Source organism: Neovison vison, chromosome 3 (assembly GCF_020171115.1).
Source record: "Neovison vison isolate M4711 chromosome 3, ASM_NN_V1, whole genome shotgun sequence".
Taxonomy (NCBI): Eukaryota; Metazoa; Chordata; class Mammalia; order Carnivora; family Mustelidae; genus Neogale; species Neogale vison.
The window spans coordinates 73,632,347-73,651,828 of record NC_058093.1 but is presented as its reverse complement, the minus strand read 5'-3'; the positions used below and the strand labels follow the sequence as shown (position 1 = coordinate 73,651,828).

General features: G+C 41.6%; 1 protein-coding gene across 1 annotated transcript in view; it reads left to right on the top strand.

Moving 5' to 3' along the window:
- Nucleotides 1-19,482, top strand: part of PDE11A (phosphodiesterase 11A) — a 390,916-nt gene that overhangs the window by 321,731 nt on the left and 49,703 nt on the right. The window contains exons 14-15 of the mRNA XM_044242405.1: nucleotides 2,856-2,946; nucleotides 6,527-6,627. Of these exons, the coding sequence (XP_044098340.1) occupies nucleotides 2,856-2,946; nucleotides 6,527-6,627 (192 nt within the window). The remainder of the gene's footprint in view (nucleotides 1-2,855; nucleotides 2,947-6,526; nucleotides 6,628-19,482) is intronic.

Below are 19,482 nucleotides of genomic sequence, written 5' to 3'. Positions count from 1 at the left end.
GTCTCGTGCTCTACTTCATGAACACTAAGACGGCACCTTGCTTGCAGAAAGCTGAGCATTATTAGAGCAGGTCTAATCAGAGAAATTCTCCTGCACAACTAGAGGGACTGTGAGCTTCCTGAGGGCAAGAGCCAAGTCTTATCTATCTCTGTACTCCGCATGCCTGCAGCCTGGCATTGTGAGAGTCATCAATACTTGATGGGTGAATGAATGATAGATGAAGGAATGAACCACAATGTCTTCCTCCACTTTTTGTAGCCTTAGTCTGCTTCAGCTGCAAAATCTACATATTTTTGTGATGAACTCAGTATTGTGCGGGAGTCCAGAGAATGTAAGATGCAATTACAAGGGAAACAAAGAGGGAGGCTGGGGCCGGAGATGCTCAGACCGGGGACAGCCACACGGCTGCATTTCCGCAAATGCCCAAGAGGACATCTGATTGAGCGCGGCACTCAGAAGCCCTGTGGATCTGGAGAAGAGGGAGAGGAGGCACTGGAGTATTTGTAATAAGGTGTCCCCTGGTGGAGGGAGGAAACATCCCAGTCATCCTGAAAAAAGAAAATATAAAGTAATCTGTGATCCTCTAGCTGGTTTAACTTTTGTGAGGTCCGCTAAACCAACATGATAAAGGAAGAGAGAATATGTTGCATCGTGACCTTAGCCTGTATCAATGACTGTTATCAGGATTCACATTACTAAGGGAGGGGCATCTGGGCATGGCTGGCAAATAGAAACAAATCACGAGAATCTGAGCCTGTGGTTAGCAGTTATACAAGTAGAATTCTCCATCAAATTTTGAAATCTTCTTTCATTGATAACAACCACCTTGGCAAAAATGGAGACTCAGTAGCAGAAATGAGAAAGTTATCTTTCTCATGATGTAATGAGAAGAAATTTACAAGCTTGGATTCCAGGCCAGAACTGGTACCTGCCAGCTGTGTGGCCTTGGAAAAGTTGTATAACTTCTCTGAGCCTAGGTTTCCTCCTTTGTAAAATGAGAAAAATTACTCTTATTTCATGGTGGTTGTCAGGACTAGATGAAATGACATAATAAGTCATTATTATGTTGCCTAATGTATGATAGGTAGGTACTCATGATAGTTATTATTATTAATAACATTATTACAACATATGCTAACACACTTTTTACTGTCAACTTTCCAGTTCAAACAAAATCTCTAGCCACACCACTGTAAGCTTATTAGCCAAGCAGCTAATTTTTTTAAGTGCCTGTTCCATGCCAGGTAATTGGATGTGACATGCACATAGGACCTCCTAGAACTTCAAAAACCAAAACAAAGGCATACAGTGAACACTTTGAAAAATGTATTTTCATAAAAATGACCTGTGATAGAAAATACTAACTAAAACTAAATATTAATTAATCACTGACTATTAAGATTAGCCCAACAAATTTTCACTTATTTAATGATATAGATTAAGGTAAGATTAAAAGAAATAACACACACTTGATTAAAATCTAATTCCCTTCTTACCAACCGTATTCATAATAATCCCTGTGAAACCCTGTGTTTCCCCCAACATGTGGTCAGCTCTGAGTCTTTGCAAGGATCTTTGCAAGGACCTTTGCAAGGTCCCTGGGCTCCTGATCTGGCTGAGACCTTGGGCCGCTTCACAGTGGAGATGGAAGATAGTTTATGACCAAAATCCTTCACATTGACCAAAAATGCAGTTCTTCCTCCTCTCATTAGCAGGGCATACTGTGAGCTATCAATCTCTGGCATTTCCAAGTAAAAGGCAAATCGCCCTTTTAATGTCCAAACTCTCTAGAATGAGCAGGAAAGAATACAAGGACCTGGATGTGTCGTTAGAGTCCTGGGACTGCCCTTTAAACTATAGGATTCTCTGGATCTCTCTTAGCTCATAAAATGCTCTAATCCCTAATCTACAAGAGCTGGAAATGAACACACTTGGACATTTCCAATGAACACTTTGGTTAACTGATACTGTTGAGAATTAAATTGTTCTACATAAGCAAGATTTATAGATAATTCAAAATAGTTTTTTCAACTATCAATTAATATTTTCTTTTTTAAAATGGAAATAAATATGGGTTTTAACTGATTTACAGGATTTACTAAACTGCAGTCTACTCCATGTCATGCATTATGATAGGCACTTTCAAATATTTTATTTTATTTTCATAAATAACAGGAGGTAGATAGCATTATCATAATTTTAGAGACAAAGAAACTGAATCTTAAAGCACCCAAGTAATTGTCCAAAGCTATTACCAAGATCCAGGGTCTGACTCCAAATCCAGGGAACTTTCCAGAGTTCTACTCTGAGATATAATGGGACTGTGGGCTGGGAAACAGGAGTAGAAGCTTGTCAGCCATACATGTATTGGTTAAATGGTCTCTGCCCAATACTCCCAAGGGTTTTTTCCATGGAGAGTTAAATGCATTTAGTATAAGAGAGTTACTTGTTCTGGGCCCTCAGAGGCTACGTAAGGTTTAGTTCGTGAATCGTATCCTCTGAGCTAGAATCATCCACAGCACTTGGCTTGGACCTGGAACACTTTCTATGTTGTTGTGTCACGGGCATTACCTTCCCTTATGACCACATGTCCTGTTCCTTACTAGTCTGTAAATGTCTCCCCAACATGGACTCAGTCTCATTTATTGCTGTATCATCCACAGGCTCTAGCCTAGCACACAGAAGTTTTTCAAAATATTTCCTTCATGGATAAGTGAACTACACAGTTTCCTGAGAATGTAGATGCTCATGTTCCTGAGCCAAAGCAGGAAAAGCAGTTTGATCCAAAGTGCTGGTGTGGGAGAATCGATGGCAGATGGAGGGCCCGGATCACTCACCCTTCTGACCTCTTTCAGGAGCGGCTCTGCCCTGGCCCAACTCTATGGAACGTCTGCTACCTTGGAGCACCACCATTTTAACCACGCTGTGATGATCCTTCAGAGTGAGGTACAGACCCAATATTCTGCTCCTCCCCTCGGCAGTAAACCAATAAAATGATGTTTGCTACCTCTTTCTTTCTTGTAGCATCACAGGTAGATATGGAGAAGAGGGGCACGTTTTTTTAGGCCAAATGACTGTTTTTCTTGGTGGCTTTAAAAAATACTTTCAGATGCCTGACCAAGAGCCTTGTTCAAATTCTTCCTGAGTGGATTCATTTGGGTCTCAGTACCAGTAAGAAGACTTCTCAGACTCACTCAGCAGAGGGGACTGCTTATCTGGCTCATCCCCAGAGCACAGGCTTGCCTTGCTGAAGGAGGACAGAAGCCCACTAACAGAGTGACTCGATCCCAGTAGTGAGTGGCCCAATGTTACCGTTTTGCAAAATCCAAAGCCATTTGAAAAGACGGTAGAAGGAGAAACAGGGTGAGAAAATTACACTTTATTAGCACCATTGAGAAGGCTATAAAAGATAAAAGAACCCAAAATTGCTGGTGGGAGCAGTCTGAAAGTGAGAATTGCAGCTAAACTTGAGACCCTGGGCCAAGGCCATATGCCTTATTTTGTTTCATGTGGCAATGCAGGAGTTGGAAATAGTTGGATTTTTGTACTTTTAGCTCTCCACGGAGAAAAAGAAAAACCACTAACTGACTCTGGCTGAGGCATCTGAGTTTTAAATTGCCAGGAAAGGATCTGTTTAATTTTCTGCAGGCGTACAGACTTTTTTTTTTTTTAGGCCAAGAAGGGATCATCTGTTCCCCATTATTTGTCAGTTCTCTAGCTGTGCCATTAATTATTATTATTATCATCATTAAGGCCCTGCTTCGCTGGAATAGCATCATTAAATATGGAGGGGTTTTTTCCTCCAGCCTATCTTGAAAAAGCATGTCTTTTGCAATATCACGAAAGCCTTCTTCGACCCCATAAAGGAGAGTCAGCACTCCGGAACCCAGTGCGGCTGGGGAAGGGCAAACCCGCTGGGGGAGATGTATTTTCAGTTGGGAATGAAACATCAAAGGTTAGGCTCTCAGCAACTTTGACAGAAACCAGCATCCCAGCATCTGCAGCTCTGGAATTTTCCTAAGTAAGCCGTGTTTTAGCTGGGCTGGCAGGAGGGTAAGGAGGAGCTTGGGTGCAGACTGTCTATTCTGTGCTTCTGACCCCAGAAACTGCCCCCACTTCGTAGCAACAGGCACTATAAACAGGGTGTTGGGGTCTCTCAGAAGGTCATTTGTTTGTTTCCTGGGAAAAACAAACCCCACTGACTGAGAATTTGCCTTCAGACAAACAAAACACATTGGCTGGCCCTCACTCCGGGGCTCCCTATGAAGAACAATAATAACGGAACCACGCCCCTGAGCAACAGGGTGTGTGGGTCATGGCCTGGTGCTTCCCCCACTTCCCTTTCTGTCCTGCTCCTCAGAAAGGCAAACATGTAGATATCATTATGACCCCGCTTTTCAAACGAGGCAGAGGCTGGTGGAAAGTTGCTCCAGACCTTTCTCCTTCCACATTTGGGTTTACTTTTCATCAATACCACTCCCCCCTAAACAGGGAGTAGAAGCAGTATTTCAGGGAGACAAATCTCTTTCAGAAACTAAACCCTCGGGGCGCCTGGGTGGCTCAGTGGGTTAAAGCCTCTGCCTTCGGCTCAGGTCATGATCCCGGGGTCCTGGGATTGAGCCCCGCATCGCATCGGGCTCTCTGCTCAGCAGGGAGCCTGCTTCCTTCTCTCTCTCTGCCTGTCTCTCTGCCTACTTGTGATCCCTGTCTGTCAAATAAATAAATAAAATCTTTAAAAAAAAAAAAAAGAAACTAAACCCTCGAGGCACCGTAGAAGGTCCATTTACATACAAACAATACTCTGATTGTAAATTAGCTATTTTTTTTTATTAAAGCTTATCTGGCTAGCTTTATCACTATTAGCTGTAAATTTGTCAGTTACGACATGTGCTTTAAAATTGGTAAAGCACACTCTCTCACAAAATGATCAAGATCCTTGAATTTAGACCAAGTCTCTCCTGAGCGCCACATATTTTTTACTTTAACTTGCTCTTAAAGGTTATATCTCTCTCACCGGGAAATGCTAGATGCACAGGTCTGGATCCAGATGACGATTTTTCCATAGTTTCCACCCATTTTCTCCCAGGCCCCCAGCCCACCACCCCATGATTGATCCATGGGGCAAAGCTCAGGCAAGGAATCCTGGGCAGAATTATGGCATGGCCTACGTTTAGTTATTTGTCTTCTTCCTAATGGCTGAATTAAGGGTCTGGAAGAGTTCATTTGAAAATTATTATTAATATTGGACCTGGTCCCAAGTGGAACCAATATACTCTAGTCTTTGAGGAGTGGAGAGTTCACCCAATAAGATAAATTAACTCAGGGAAGGTGATTATCATCTGGTGCCTGGTAAAAACTAATTTGCTAATTGATATTCTGGTTCCCTAAAAGAATTAATTTACCTCCTGGTAGAGAATAGTTTATTCTCAGGCAGTCATTCTGCCCCTTCCTTCTTCTGCATCTCCTGGCTCTCAAACACCGGGTTTAAAGCTCCTCCGGTTCCCGGGCCTCCCGTTTATGAGTTCTTAATTTATGCTAGGAAAACCTGATCGATGAAAAAGTCCCTGACTTTCAAAGCAAAGTAAGTGAATTGTCGGTCATTCTACACAAGGATTTTTTTTCACTTTATAAAAACATGGCAGAACTGTCTCATGCAGCTAAAATACATTTTGATGAAAAGAAATGTGCTTTGCAAAGGTTTGGAGATACAGGCGCAAGTTTTCCTAGGTCAGAGTCCTCTTACCAGTCCCAAGAACTATGCCAAGAACCTACCATATACATTCTAGCCCCTCAGGGATGACGTACTGAGCTCAAACTACCACACACTTCATTGGGATGTATCTTCACAATTTCACGCAGGGTTTCTCAGACTCAGCCGTGTTGCCATGCTGGACTAGGTAAATCTTTGCTGTGGGGGCTCTCCTGTGCATTGTGAGACACTAAGCAGCATCCCGGGCTTTTACCCACCAACAACATGCCCAACCAGTGTGACAATCAAGTGTCTCTAACCATTGCCAGAAGTCCCCATGGCCAAAATCACCCTCAGCTGAGAACCGCTGGTCTGAGGGTTTTTATTCTTCGTCCTTGAAGTCATTTGTTGCCATAGCAGGTGCTCCCAAAATGCCAACTTAAGTCTTTATAAGTGAAACTAGTGTTCATTTTAGGGTCAGAAAGATTCCCAAATATTTTGTCAACTTTTACACTCAGTAAATTCTACAGGAAGCGGCCGTCAGATGGAGTAGTTGGGACAAACCTGACCACAGTAAGTTTAAACATTTTCAGAGTTTCCTATTTAGGACTAATAAAGGATAATAAAGTGCCCCATGGTGGCCCTCAAAAAGGATTGTACTTTCTGACTTTGCTCTGTCTTCCTGAGAATCTGTTTGTATTTGCACAAAATGTCATTAAATTGTTTTAAATGGTTTTATCATGTGCCCATATTTTTTTTTTTAATATAGGAAACATATGTAATCAACATCCTCAGATCTAATGTTGTCTTTCGTGACCTTTTACTTTCTCATTACAGGGTCACAACATCTTTGCTAATTTGTCCTCCAAGGAATATAGTGACCTTATGCAGCTTTTGAAGCAGTCAATATTAGCAACGGACCTCACGCTGTACTTTGAGTAGGTATTGGCATTTGATCTATTTGACAAATGGATATCTAAAATTTCACCCTGTAATTAATTTTCAGGTCCATGTTGGAGGTTGCCTGTTACTCCAACACTGGTATAAATGTGTAAATGAGCTAAATTTTTGTTGTTGTTTTCCTCTCATCTAAATGAACTTCATTAAGGTGGAATTTGTAAGACAAGAAAATCAGGGCTACCATTGTGAAATTTACAGCTTTCTTCTATTTTATGAGCTTTGTGGGAGACTTTTGACTCTGAAGCTAAGTGATGGCTATTTTCATTTTCATTTTAGAGACTGTCTTAAGATTGCTGTTTTGGACCATTATTTCTGGTCAGATCCATAATGGCTCTGATGATGCTCATGAAACATTTGTTGCTGAAAGGCTGACTTGAAATCCAAGTCTTCCTTTCTTGCCTCTCCTCTAGCTCTCTTTCTCAGAAGAGAGGTCCCCCTTTTTTCCCAAGTTCAAGCCTCCATCTGAGGTGGAAATTTCATCGCTCTTATTTCCTCTGAGACCTGCTCCGTCCTGTACCACCTCTTTTGGCAGCCTGGAAGTCTCTTCCTCCACTAATATGCAGTTTCCTCTTAAAGACCCATTTCCCTTCCTTAACAAATTCTTTCACTGGATTCCATGGAGATCTTTAATTGCTTTTTGATTTGCCTTTCTTTTACTGACTACCTTTTAAGATGAATGGAACACGTTAGTACCTTTATTTTCCTAACACCTATTTACACTTAGTACACCCATGTGCCCCTTCACATTCAACCAGAATTGTTCTGTCAGAGGTCACCAGAGACTTCCTTGCCTTCAAATCCAATGTCTATTACTTATTTCTGATATTGTCTAGCTTCATTGAGACCTCTGAAGGTTTACGGGCTTCTTTTTTTTTTTTTTTTTCCAATTTATTTATTTTCAGAAAAACAGTATTCATTATTTTTTCACCACACCCAGTCTCCATGCAAGCTGTGGCCTCTATAATACCCACCACCTGGTACCCCAACCTCCCACCCACCCCCGCCACTTCAAACCCCTCAGATTGTTTTTCAGAGTCCATAGTCTCTCATGGTTCACCTCCCCTTCCAATTTACCCAAAAGCACATACCCTCCCCAATGTCCATAACCCTACCCCCCTTCCCCCACCCCCCCCCCCCAGCAACCCACAGTTTGTTTCGTGAGATTAAGAGTCACTTATGGTTTGTCTCCCTCCCTATCCCATCTTGTTTCATGGATTCTTCTCCTACCCGCTTAAGCCCCCATGTTGCATCACCACTTCCTCATATCAGGGAGATCATATGATAGTTGTCTTTCTCCGCTTGACTTATTTCGCTAAGCATGATACGCTCTAGTTCCATCCATGTTGTCGCAAATGGCAAGATTTCGTTTCTTTTGATGGCTGCATAGTATTCCATTGTGTATATATACCACTTCTTCTTTATCCATTCATCTGTTGATGGACATCTAGGTTCTTTCCATAGTTTGGCTATTGTGGACATTGCTGCTATAAACATTCGGGTGCACGTGCCCCTTTGGATCACTACGTTTGTATCTTTAGGGTAAATTCCCAGTAGTGCAATTGCTGGGTCATAGGGCAGTTCTATTTTCAACATTTTGAGGAACCTCCATGCTGTTTTCCAGAGTGGTTGCACCAGCTTGCATTCCCACCAACAGTGTAGGAGGGTTCCCCTTTCTCCGCATCCTCGCCAGCATCTGTCATTTCCTGACTTGTTGATTAACAAACTCAACACCCAAAGAACAAATAATCCAATCAAGAAATGGGCAGAGGACATGAACAGACATTTATGCAAAGAAGACATCCAGATGGCCAACAGACACATGAAAAAGTGCTCCATATCACTCGGCATCAGGGAAATACAAATCAAAACCACAATGAGATATCACCTCACACCAGTCAGAATGGTTTACGGGCTTCTTACTGTCGATTTCTACCCTCTTTTCTTCCCCAACATCCAGCTCCTTTTCTGGGTTCTTTGTAGGTATCTTTTCACCTTGTTCCCACAAATAAGTTCTTGAACCCATGTTCTTCTCTCTCTACTCAGATTTGTTCCTCAGCCTAATCTCCACATAACTCTGTATAGGTACATAGAAGGCTCTGGAATTCTTCAGTCTAACCCTCCCTCACATTCTAATCCTGTATCTCCAACTTCCTTCTCAAAAACTTTCAGTGCCTTCATTGCTTTTAAAGCAACCTCGAAACTTTTTTTCAAGTTTCAAGGCCTTCCACAATCTGCCCCCAACCTTTTTTTCCTCCTTATCTTTCACTTCTCTCCTACCTGATTTGTCTACTCCGACCAGACTGGTCTACATAATGCCCTTTGAAAACATCTCAGGAGGTGCCCCTGTGCCCTAATCACACTGTTTCTGCATGAGATCCTTTCCCGCACCACTCCCCCACCGCCCCCCCTAAACATTCCTTGAAGGCTGGTCTCCTCCATTACCTTTTCTAAAAAGCCTGTTTCACGATCTTTGAAATCTTACTGCACTTTGGGATTGTGTCAGTTTGAATTAGATTCAATTGTAAGGGAAAGAAACCCCAAAATAGGAGTGGCTTACATCTCTGTCACATAAAAGAAATCTGAAGATCTGCAATCTGGAGTTGGTAGAGTAGTACACTAAGTCACGGGGGACCCAGTGCTCCTTTTATGCTTCTGAGCTGCTGCCTTCAGCACGTGGTTTCCACCTTAGTCCAAAAGAGCTGCTCAAGCTCCACCCATCATGTCTACATTGCAGCTGCAGAAAGAAGGGACAGGAGGAAAGGGGCCAAAATGTGATGCAAGCTATCTTTTAAGGAAGTTTTCTGGAAGCTCTGCATAACTCTTCCACTCACATTTAGTGGTCAGAATTTAGTCATTCAGCTATACCTAGGTTGAAGGAAGTTTGGGAAAGGAAGGAAGTTTGGGAAAGGTCAGAATTTAGTCATTCAGCTATACCTAGGTTGAAAGAAGTTTGGGAAATGAAGCTACCATTCTGGGTAGCCATATGCCCTGGTAAAAAAGGTAGGAGCCCTATTATTAAATAAAGGAAGGTTGGATATTAGAATACACAACCATAAGTATTTATTGTTGGATTCTGCTGAATGACTTAGTATATGGTATTGTGGAAGGAGAAAGGCTTTGAAGGTATGCTGGTCTGGATTTAAATTGCATTCTGGCATTCTAGTTAAATCTGGTAGATTGAGCCCAGGTGTTTATATCTTCTCTCTCCTGAAACTCCACTGAAAGGACACCAAATAAATTTAAAAGAAAAATAAAGGCATAAATCTGCAAGGAGAAAGAGAACATACCACAACTGAGAAGAGATGTCAATACATTAGTGGAAAATGGAAGGCTGACCAACAAATGGTAACTGACCTAAAAGAGTAGAAGTGAAAAAGCAGAACCTACAGAGGAAAACAGCTCTGAGAAGCAAGATAATTTGCTCTGTAAGACCTTTTTGGAGCCCAGAGAGAAAACATGCCATGGAAAGGGGATGTGACTCTCAAAGCTTAAATAAAACAAGGAGATGATAGAAAGCCAGTTTATACAATGCTCAGAGCCCACAAGGTCTTCCCCCAAAGTAGCCAGTATCTTCCCTTTCTCTACCCCTAGAGATAGCTAGAGATTTATTCCCTGGAGAAATGAAAGAGCAGACTCTGGACTGAGGAAAATACAATGTGGGAAGGAGATACAGAGCTCAGAAGAGGGAATGAACTGAAATGGAACAAATCTCTGGATTGAAAACCCATAGCCCAGTCACCCAGAAGCTAAGAGTTCATAGATCATATACACAGGGATGTCAGATTTAGCAAATATAAATATAAGAAGACCAGTTAAATTTGAATTTCATATAAACAATGAATAATTTTTAGTATAAATTTGTGCCATGTAATGTGGGTGTGGGATGCATACATACAACTCAATATCAGTCTTTCAGTGCCTTACTATTATATTCAAACTGATATGGGGGATCACAGGAAATTTTGTGAAGGCCTCCCATATGAAATACAGAAGCCAAAGAAAATAGGAAAAAATGATATTCAGAGCAAACAGGGAGAAGAAAACAAAACCCTAAAACCCAATACCCTTAGACAGCTAAGATATTACATCCATGAAACAAGAACAGGATGCTTTAAAAAATAATAGGAGTGACCATAGGAGAAGAAAAATCTCTTGAAATTAAGATTACTACAGCAAAAATAAAACAGGAAATGAAAGCATAGGAAATACACTCAAAGGACAAAAGGAAGCAATATGGAAAACACTGTTTTTTTGTTTTTTGTTTCTTTTTTAAGATTTTATGTATTTTTTTTTGACAGAGAGAGACACAGGGAGAGAGGGAACACAAGCAGGGGGAGTGGGAGAGGGAAAAGCAGGCCTTCCACTGACCAGGGAGCCTGATGCAGGGCTCTGTCCCAGGACCCTGAGATCAGGGCCTGAGCCAAAGGCAGACGTTTAATGACTGAGCCACCCAGGCACCCCAAGGAAAACATTGTTTTGTTTCATTACGTGCTTTTCGGTACTGTTTGGTTTGTTAACTACATGCCTGTATTACCTTGATAAATATAAATTTAATTAATTTTTCATATGTATTTTAAAAACAAAACTTCCAGCTCTGCCACCACTTGGCTGTGTGTCATCAGACAAATAAGTCACCTCTCTGAGCCTCTTTTCTTCATTGTAAAATGGAGATAACAATACCTATGTCATCTGTCTTTTACGTCTTGTAAATGCCTGGCAACACCTGCAATCTCATTGCTTTATAGCCCATTTATTTTGCATATTTTGTGACCCTCATGATTAACTTAGCTGTCCCAATCTTCCATTGTTTTCTGGAATGATGTTCCTTGATTTGGGATTCATGGAGGCCTATATCCCTTCGATGTTTTTACTTCCTGCCTCTGACACTTGCAGGATTTTGTATTATTTTTTCTCAAAGTCGAAGCGTTTTCCCAAGCCAAGTTTCCAAGTAACTTCTAAGGAGGAAAAAAAAAAAAATCTCCCCAGTTGGAGTCCATTTATCAAGGCCTGTTAGGGATGTGTCGAATCACTGAGTGACCGCTGGGACGCAGCCAAGGAAGTTGGTTGCAACTCCTTTTCTCATTACTCTGTTCTTATCTTAATGCTGCAGACCCTGCTGTTTGCTGACTCTCAAAGAAGCCAGCTTGTTCTCTTTTTGTCAGTGTTATTGTCTTTTGAGGTACCAAATAGCTGCTCTTTCCCTAATCTAGACCTTCAGGAGGCTGATTCACTTGCTTGTCGAAAGTTGCATTAAAGTGTTGCCATATTTTTAGCCAAAACAATCCCTAGGGTTAATGAGGGGATCTGCAGCCACTGCAAACTGTCATCCAGATGCTTTTATTCACAAACATACAATTGTGGAAATGGAAGGGATGTTACACGTGATGTAATCCAATTCACCTCCTTTATTTTGTAGATCAGGTACTGAGCTCCAAAAGGTTAAATGGTGTGGCTTGGGTCTTATAACTAATTAGTGGCTAACCTGAAATCCACACCTGCTTTCTCAGGGCTTTTTCTGCAATCAGGGTGTTCCTTCTCTCATGGAAGAATCAAGAAATTGTTGTCATTTGAGTTGGGGTTACGTTATATGGGACATTGACCTTCCCAGATGTATATCAATCAGTTTACTTTGAAAACCAGCATGGATTTCCCCTCTCCCAAAGCAGAACTGGAGACAAGGGCTTGCGTGCAGTTAGCATAGCTTTGGAAGTGACATCAGAAACAGGAGGTAGGAAAGCTATTATAAGGACACATCTCCTAGCTGGTCATCACTGTGGTCAACTGTGCTTGACCCTGCAGGGATTGCCTGAAAAACCTCAGATGCTGCACCTCAAAATTACCCACTCACCTCCATTCTCCACTAGCCAAGGTTGTTCCATGGGTGTGAACTCCCAGGACTTGGGACTTCCGGGACATACACATCCAAGAGCTGGAGATTCCTCCAGCAGTCCCCATCCCACAAAGGAAGTCAGAGCAGCTTCCCCACCCCCCAGCCCCCCACCAGCAGGAAGTTAGTGAGGTACCGCGCAGCTTGGACAGGAGCTCCATGCAGCAATATCTGAAGAAAGGTGGACCAGGAGGGTGTGGGTGGCCTGACACAACTACTCTCTAAGGGTCTGAATTATCTCTGGTTCTTCTGCCCTGGCTACTCAAATTGAAAGTCAAGGGGCGCCCTGGTGGCTTAGTCCATTAAGCCTCCAACTCATGATCCCAGGTCAGGTCTTGATCTCAGGCTTGTGAGTTGAAGCCCCACATTGGGCTCCACTCTAGGCATGGAGCCTACTTAAAAAAAAAAAAAAAAAAAGTCCTGATACTCTTGAGGTCAGCCAAAAAGGAAGCTCACTGCCTTCCTCCCCTAGGAAAGGGAAAGCACTGTAGAAAGGACTGGTGCAGGCAGGAGGAAGCTCTTTTGCATCTTTTGGAGCGTTTATGACTCATTCCACAGGAGAGTTCTACTGCCATGTGCCAAAAGAGGAAAATAAGATTCCTATAAATATGGAACCCCTTTAAAAAACAACCACAGAAACGTGTAAATTTAATTTCTAATGGCTTTGGCCATTTTGGGGATTCTATACCACAAGTGATAGATGAAAGCAGAATTCACAGGTTTAAAAAACAAAAATAAAACAAACAATTAAAAAAAAAAACCTTGGTGTGAATTTCTAGGCTTCACAACGCAAGTCCAGGGTTAATTCTTTAGTCTGATTTTCCAACTCACTGAAAACATTTTCCAGTTTCTGCTCAGTGATCTTCTGAAATTGATTTCTGTGCCTGTTTCTGAGTCCCTGCAGTGAATAAGGCTTTGATAATTAAATAGTAATTTCAGCATCTCAAGCAGGACTTAGATGTACCCTATCCGTAACCAGCCATGTGACTTTGAGGGAGTCACTCACTTAATCTCTCTTTGCCTTGGGTTCTTGTCAGCAGCATGGGGACAGGCATAATACCCGTAACCATCCCCTAAGGTCTTTGTGGTGGCCAAAGGAGATTACCTATTAGAAAGATTATTTGATAGTTTAAATAATTAAGCTTTCAAAAATCTAAATAATGTAAATTTAAATCATTTGAATTTGATAATTTTGACCACTGAAAGTACCTTATAAGGAAAAAAAAATCACTCAGTCAGAAAACTTAATAGAAATTACCCTGTAAAGGATGCCGCTTGTTGGAATGTGGGTAGGCAGAGGAAGAGGTCCAAAATTATAAGCGTTAAAACTTCAAAGGGAAGTCACAAATGCCCTATCCTTTTGTCTGCATGAAGTCACAGAGATGATTATTAATAAAAACAACTAGTTGTTTCCTGAGTGCTGATTTAGGAGCTTCATATACACATTATCCCATTTAATATTTAGAGCAGTCCTTGTTAGCACAGGCACTATTTTGACCTCATAATACACATGATGGAAACTGATGTTCGAGATACTCAGTAAACTGCTCACAATGTTAATTGATAAGAGTGAGATCTGAACCAGGAAGTTGGATCCCAAACTGTTCTTAATGACGGTGCCATTCTCTCTGCCGTTCTACAACTATTGGAACTGAAGCCAAGCCTGGGAACACTCAGGCATTAGGGGCAGGAGTCACTTGAGTCTGCCCACACCTGAGGCCGGTTGCAAGCACACTAGGTAGGCAGTCAGCAGGTAGCAATTCAAATACCTCCATCAGGAGGGCGGGGAGGTGGAGGCCCCAGGTTAGAGCTGCTCAGGAGCCTGTCTGGTGGGGCTGAGAGGGCAATCAGAGGCTCTTCGTCTACACTTGAGCTAATCTGGGGCAACAGAAGTTGGCAATTCTTTAGCTTTTATACAGTCGACAATAGCCATTTAGCATCCACGCCCAAAGGCTGTGATCACATGCCACTCTCTCTCTCACTCAGCATCCAGCAGGCGCCTTCCCTGCGCCCAGCGCCATCCTAGCGTTACATCAGCTTCCTGTATCACCACCATCATGGTGGCCCTGTGAGGGCAGACATCTCCCTCTTGGAGGCCCCAAAACCTGACACACAGCCTGATGTAATGAGTTCTCAAAATATTAGCTTTTTGATATTGAATTCTCGTGCCAGCCTCCAAGGTAGGTATTATTATCCCCATCTTAACAGATCAGGATACATCCATGGACTTAGCGTAAGTAATTTACCCAAAGTTATCGCATTGTCTGTGCTCACATCTCCATGCCTCATTGCCTCAGACCACTATAAGAAACTGAGAATTATCCAACACTTCAGATTTTACAAATCCATTTGGATGCTCAATGCTTTTCCAACTGGCTCTCTAAATTAATCAAATGGATCTTCAAACTGAAATTTTCCATTTCCCTTTGTGCTCTACAAACATTCATCAGCAATTATGGAAAATGCCCAGTCTAATGGTATCTTTGTCTTTGTCTTTCCAAGGAGAGGCAAAAAGTAGCATTTTTCAAAAACATCTGATAATGACAGAAAAATGTGCTAAATTATCTTAGATTATTAAAGGAGTTATAGTTTGACCATCCTTTTAAAATTAGATTATTATCTAGAACAATTTATTTTTTTAAATACAACAGGAACTCAACAAATGCTTCTATTGCTATTCAGGCAAGACTATTCACTCATTCATCACTCAACAAATGTTTATTAAGAGCCCGCTCTGCTTAGTGTTTTCAACTTCTGCACTCAACTTAGCCACCATATTGGAAAGAAGAAAGATAATCAATGCAGAGTAAGGTATAATGACTTACAAGGCTTAACCCATTCCTATATTTTAATAAACCCTAATGAATTAACCTGTTGAAATTATTCTACAGTTAGAACAGGCCCCACGGCAGGTGGACGGAAGAAATCTTTTGCCCCCTTTTGGTGTATTTCAAAGCTCTTTCACATGTATTCGTCTCCATGTCCCTACCCACGTGATATGGCAACTGAATAAAACATGAGAAATTCATCCACTAGCATTTATTGGTGCCTTCTTTATACACTTCTCTAGGCACTGTGCTAGTTTCTAGGGATGCACAGGCAGATAAGACATATCTCTTACCTCAGGGGCTCTACACACATGGGGATGAGAGAAAACTAGCAATTACCAGAGTGTGAGGAGCGCTATGGCCAAAGTAAATGCAGGAGCCACGCGGGCATGTGCCATCTAGCAGTGCCTTGTACCGTCTCTTGGTCTGGTGATTGTGCTTGGACTGAATGACTCTTAGGCCCTGTGTTGTCTAATCTTCGGCCATTCTCAACATTCAGGCATTCTAACCTTTCCATTTCCTGCATTTCACCATTTTATTCATATCAGCAAAAGCCCAGCTTCCGACAAGTAACTTCATTCAGGTTCTTATCAGTGCTAGTCTAAAGATGGGAGGCAATTCACTTTCAAAATTGAATATATAACTTTTTCCTTTAGTCATAATTACTAGAGTTAACATCTGCGTATTAATTTTCTATTCCTCTCAGTGCTTTGGTGCCTAAATTCCATAAATCTCTCCAGAGTCTACATTTAGCAATCAACTGCAGACCTGTGATTTGCCTGGTGAATAAGCTGTAACTATACCAAAAGAACAGATCTCTTCCCCCTCTCCCCCCAACCCCCTCCCCAACACACACACACTCCTGTCACTGCTACCTGATAATTCTGGGGCTGGCATTGCAGACGATCACAATGACAATTTGTCAATTTGGCAGTAAATCCTTCCTACCGTTCATGGACTTTTAGTAGATTTGGAGCAGCGAGATGAATAGAAAGATAAAGAATATGTGCACATATATGCATGTATAGATATATAAATTTACCCCCCAAATGGTTTGATTAAAATAAACACAGAAATGGTGATTTCTCACTTTACAAATAAAAGGTGTCTTGTGCAAGATAGATTACAAACCGGAAAGATTTTTAGTGTGGTGACGGGTGACCGGTAACCAATCTTTAGAATTATTTTTGAGGGTAATTTTAGCAGTTCTGTTCAAATGATGCTTTTTTAAAGACTGCTATTTTTCTAAATGGAGCATATGTCAGGAGAGCGGGATAAAAGCCTAATAAAAACATATCTGATTATAAATGAGATTTTCCAGTAAGTTGCTTTTCACTAGCTGAGGTATTTGCCATTGTCCTTGAAAACCAAGGTTCCCAGCGATCTGCTTGGGAAGTTAATGATACAGTTCCTCATGACGGAAGAGCTTGGATCTGGGGAGTATTAGGTAACTTCGTAGTTTTGTAGATGTTCCTTTTTAGGAGTCCTGTGTTTTTAAAAGTGCCCCTATGTCTAACAGTTTCACCTATTCTCGTGCTTTTGAGTCCATATAATCTACATACACATACACATATAGATGCTAAAAGGAGCAGCTGTGCGGGCGAATGCATTTCTCATCATCACAGTGGCTATCCCATTGTTGCTTTGTAATGATCATCACTAAGGAGGAGCTCAGAATTACGCCCCCTGGAGCCGCGAACGACCAACTTGGCCCCGGGCCATTTGCTGCTTTTCTGTGGGGCATCCCCTTCTTGACGCTGGAAACACCTGTCTGGTGCCCACCGCAGGACTTGGCATCTGGCACGCCCGTGGAGCATGTGCCTGCAAAGCCATTACATCTCATGAGGGCTGTGGGCCACTGCAGTCCATATCCTCTCAACACGCTGGGCTCTCCGGCCCGAGGATCCACGCTACTCACGGTTTACAAAAATGATGTCAGAGGCCAGAACCGGGAGGCTGGGTGCTTAGAATCTCCCTAGATAAGCCCATAACTGCCATGGGACCTGGAAAAATCACCTCACCTACCTTCACCTTGAGTTTCCTCACCTTCGAAATGAGAGAAACGGTAGATGTTTCTCAAAGGTACCATATGCCTCTAACAGTCTATAATTATAATGAAAACACAAACATAGAAAACAAACCACTCTATGACCCAGCAACAGTACGTAGGCGTGTGCCTGTGTGTGTGCGCACACGTGCGCATGCATGGAGACAGGCAGAGAGAGAAAATGCACACAAATTCACAAGGAGACAAACACCAAGATGTCCATAGCAGCATTCTATGTAATACATAATAGCAAAACAACTGGAAATAATCTAAACCTTCATCATCAGGAAAGTGAGTAAATAAACAGTGTATAGTAATACACGGAATAACCACATAGAACTATACATAACACTGTGGGTGAATCTTACAAATGCTGAGCAAGAAAACCAAGTTGTTAACGAATACATACCCTACAAGGACAGCATTTATAAAGTCTCAAAATATGCAGAACAATAGTTTGCATAAATTTCCTATAAAATCAGAAGGCTTTATACAAAGATGATTTCTACAAAATTTAGGAAATGGACATCTGGTGGTGGGAGGGAGGGAGGCAGAAGCAAGAGAGCAGAGCTGCTCAGGACCTCGAAAGTGTAGGTAAAGCTTTATTTCTAGGCTGGATGATGAAGCGTTAGATGCGTTCTCTATGTCTGGTATATAATGTGTATACCTTTTAAAACATATTAAGCATGCATAAAAAATTTGTGGTGTGACCTTTGCATATCATTACTTCCAAATCCTTTTTGCAGCCTTATGAAAATGATTAAGCCCATCTCCTGATCTTTCAAGATGGTTAATTTTCAGGAACTTAAAAAAATTTAAAATGCACTTTGGTTCAAACTTTAAAATGTCTATTTGACTATTTGTGTGAGCAAGCATGTTGCCACGTGTATGATATACATGGTTTCACCAGTGACTAAACTTGACAAAGCTATGGTGTTCAGAAAGTCCTGTTGCCTTCTGAACTCATAGTCAAACCTTTGGACATCAGAATAAATATCAAGAAATAGATACAGTTTTGTCACTGGAGGAAAAATTAAATTAGTATGTCACATTTTTCTGTGCCCTACAGATTCTTCCCACCCCTTCTCAATTTACCATCCCATAGGGACAGTGGGTAATCCCTTTTGTCCCAATGCAGTGGAATCTAGTTTTGTTTTAAAGCAGTGGGAAGCCTATGGCCAATTTTGGGTCCCGTTGGTTTAAGACTTTGACACCAGCAACTCTAGCTATTAAAGTTTCCATAGTTGGGAAGTCTATCCTTAAGGTTCTGTTCAGTTGCCCTATCACAGATTTGCATTTTAAAAACATTCTTTTCTGCATTGAGTTAACCACCAAGGTAATATGGTCCATTTTACATCAGGGATATTACGTCTCATATATTGAAAATACTCTCAGCAGATATAACAATATTAGTGGAACATCAGATGGGAATGATGTTCTTAAACTTCCCATAACTTGTTTTGTTGTCCTCTTGGTCTCGTGGAAATCTAGTCTTCCAGAATCTAAGGGAGCTTTGCTCAGATAGATTTTATGTTGTTTTCTTATCACGATCTCTCCAATGGCAACTGTGAATACTCCAGTACCATGAGAATTGAGGTGAAACCAGTGGCTGGAGAGTTATTGTTAAAAATGAATAGGTTGGGGGGTGGGGTTATGGACATTGGGGAGGGTATGTGCTATCGTGAGTGCTGTGAAGTGCATAAACCTGGAGATTCACAGATCTGTACCCCTGGGGATAAAAATACATGATATGTTTATTAAAAATAAAAATAAAAGAAAGCAAAAAAAAATAGGTTTCTGAGGTAATCATTCTCATTCATTGATCACTGCGACAAATATTTATTGAGCTATTCCTACACATCAGGCACTGTTGTAGACTCAGGGGATCCAAGAGTGAAGAAAAAGGGGCCAGGCCCTTGCCCTCATGGAGTTTGCCTTCTCGTGATTTCTTAGAATAACTCAGAGGACTGAAATGACATCAGGTGCATATGATGACAAGGATAATGATGATGGGCAAAGCTCTTTCAGAAAGACTTCCATGATGTTCCAGGAGCCTCCAAGCTAAGCTCAG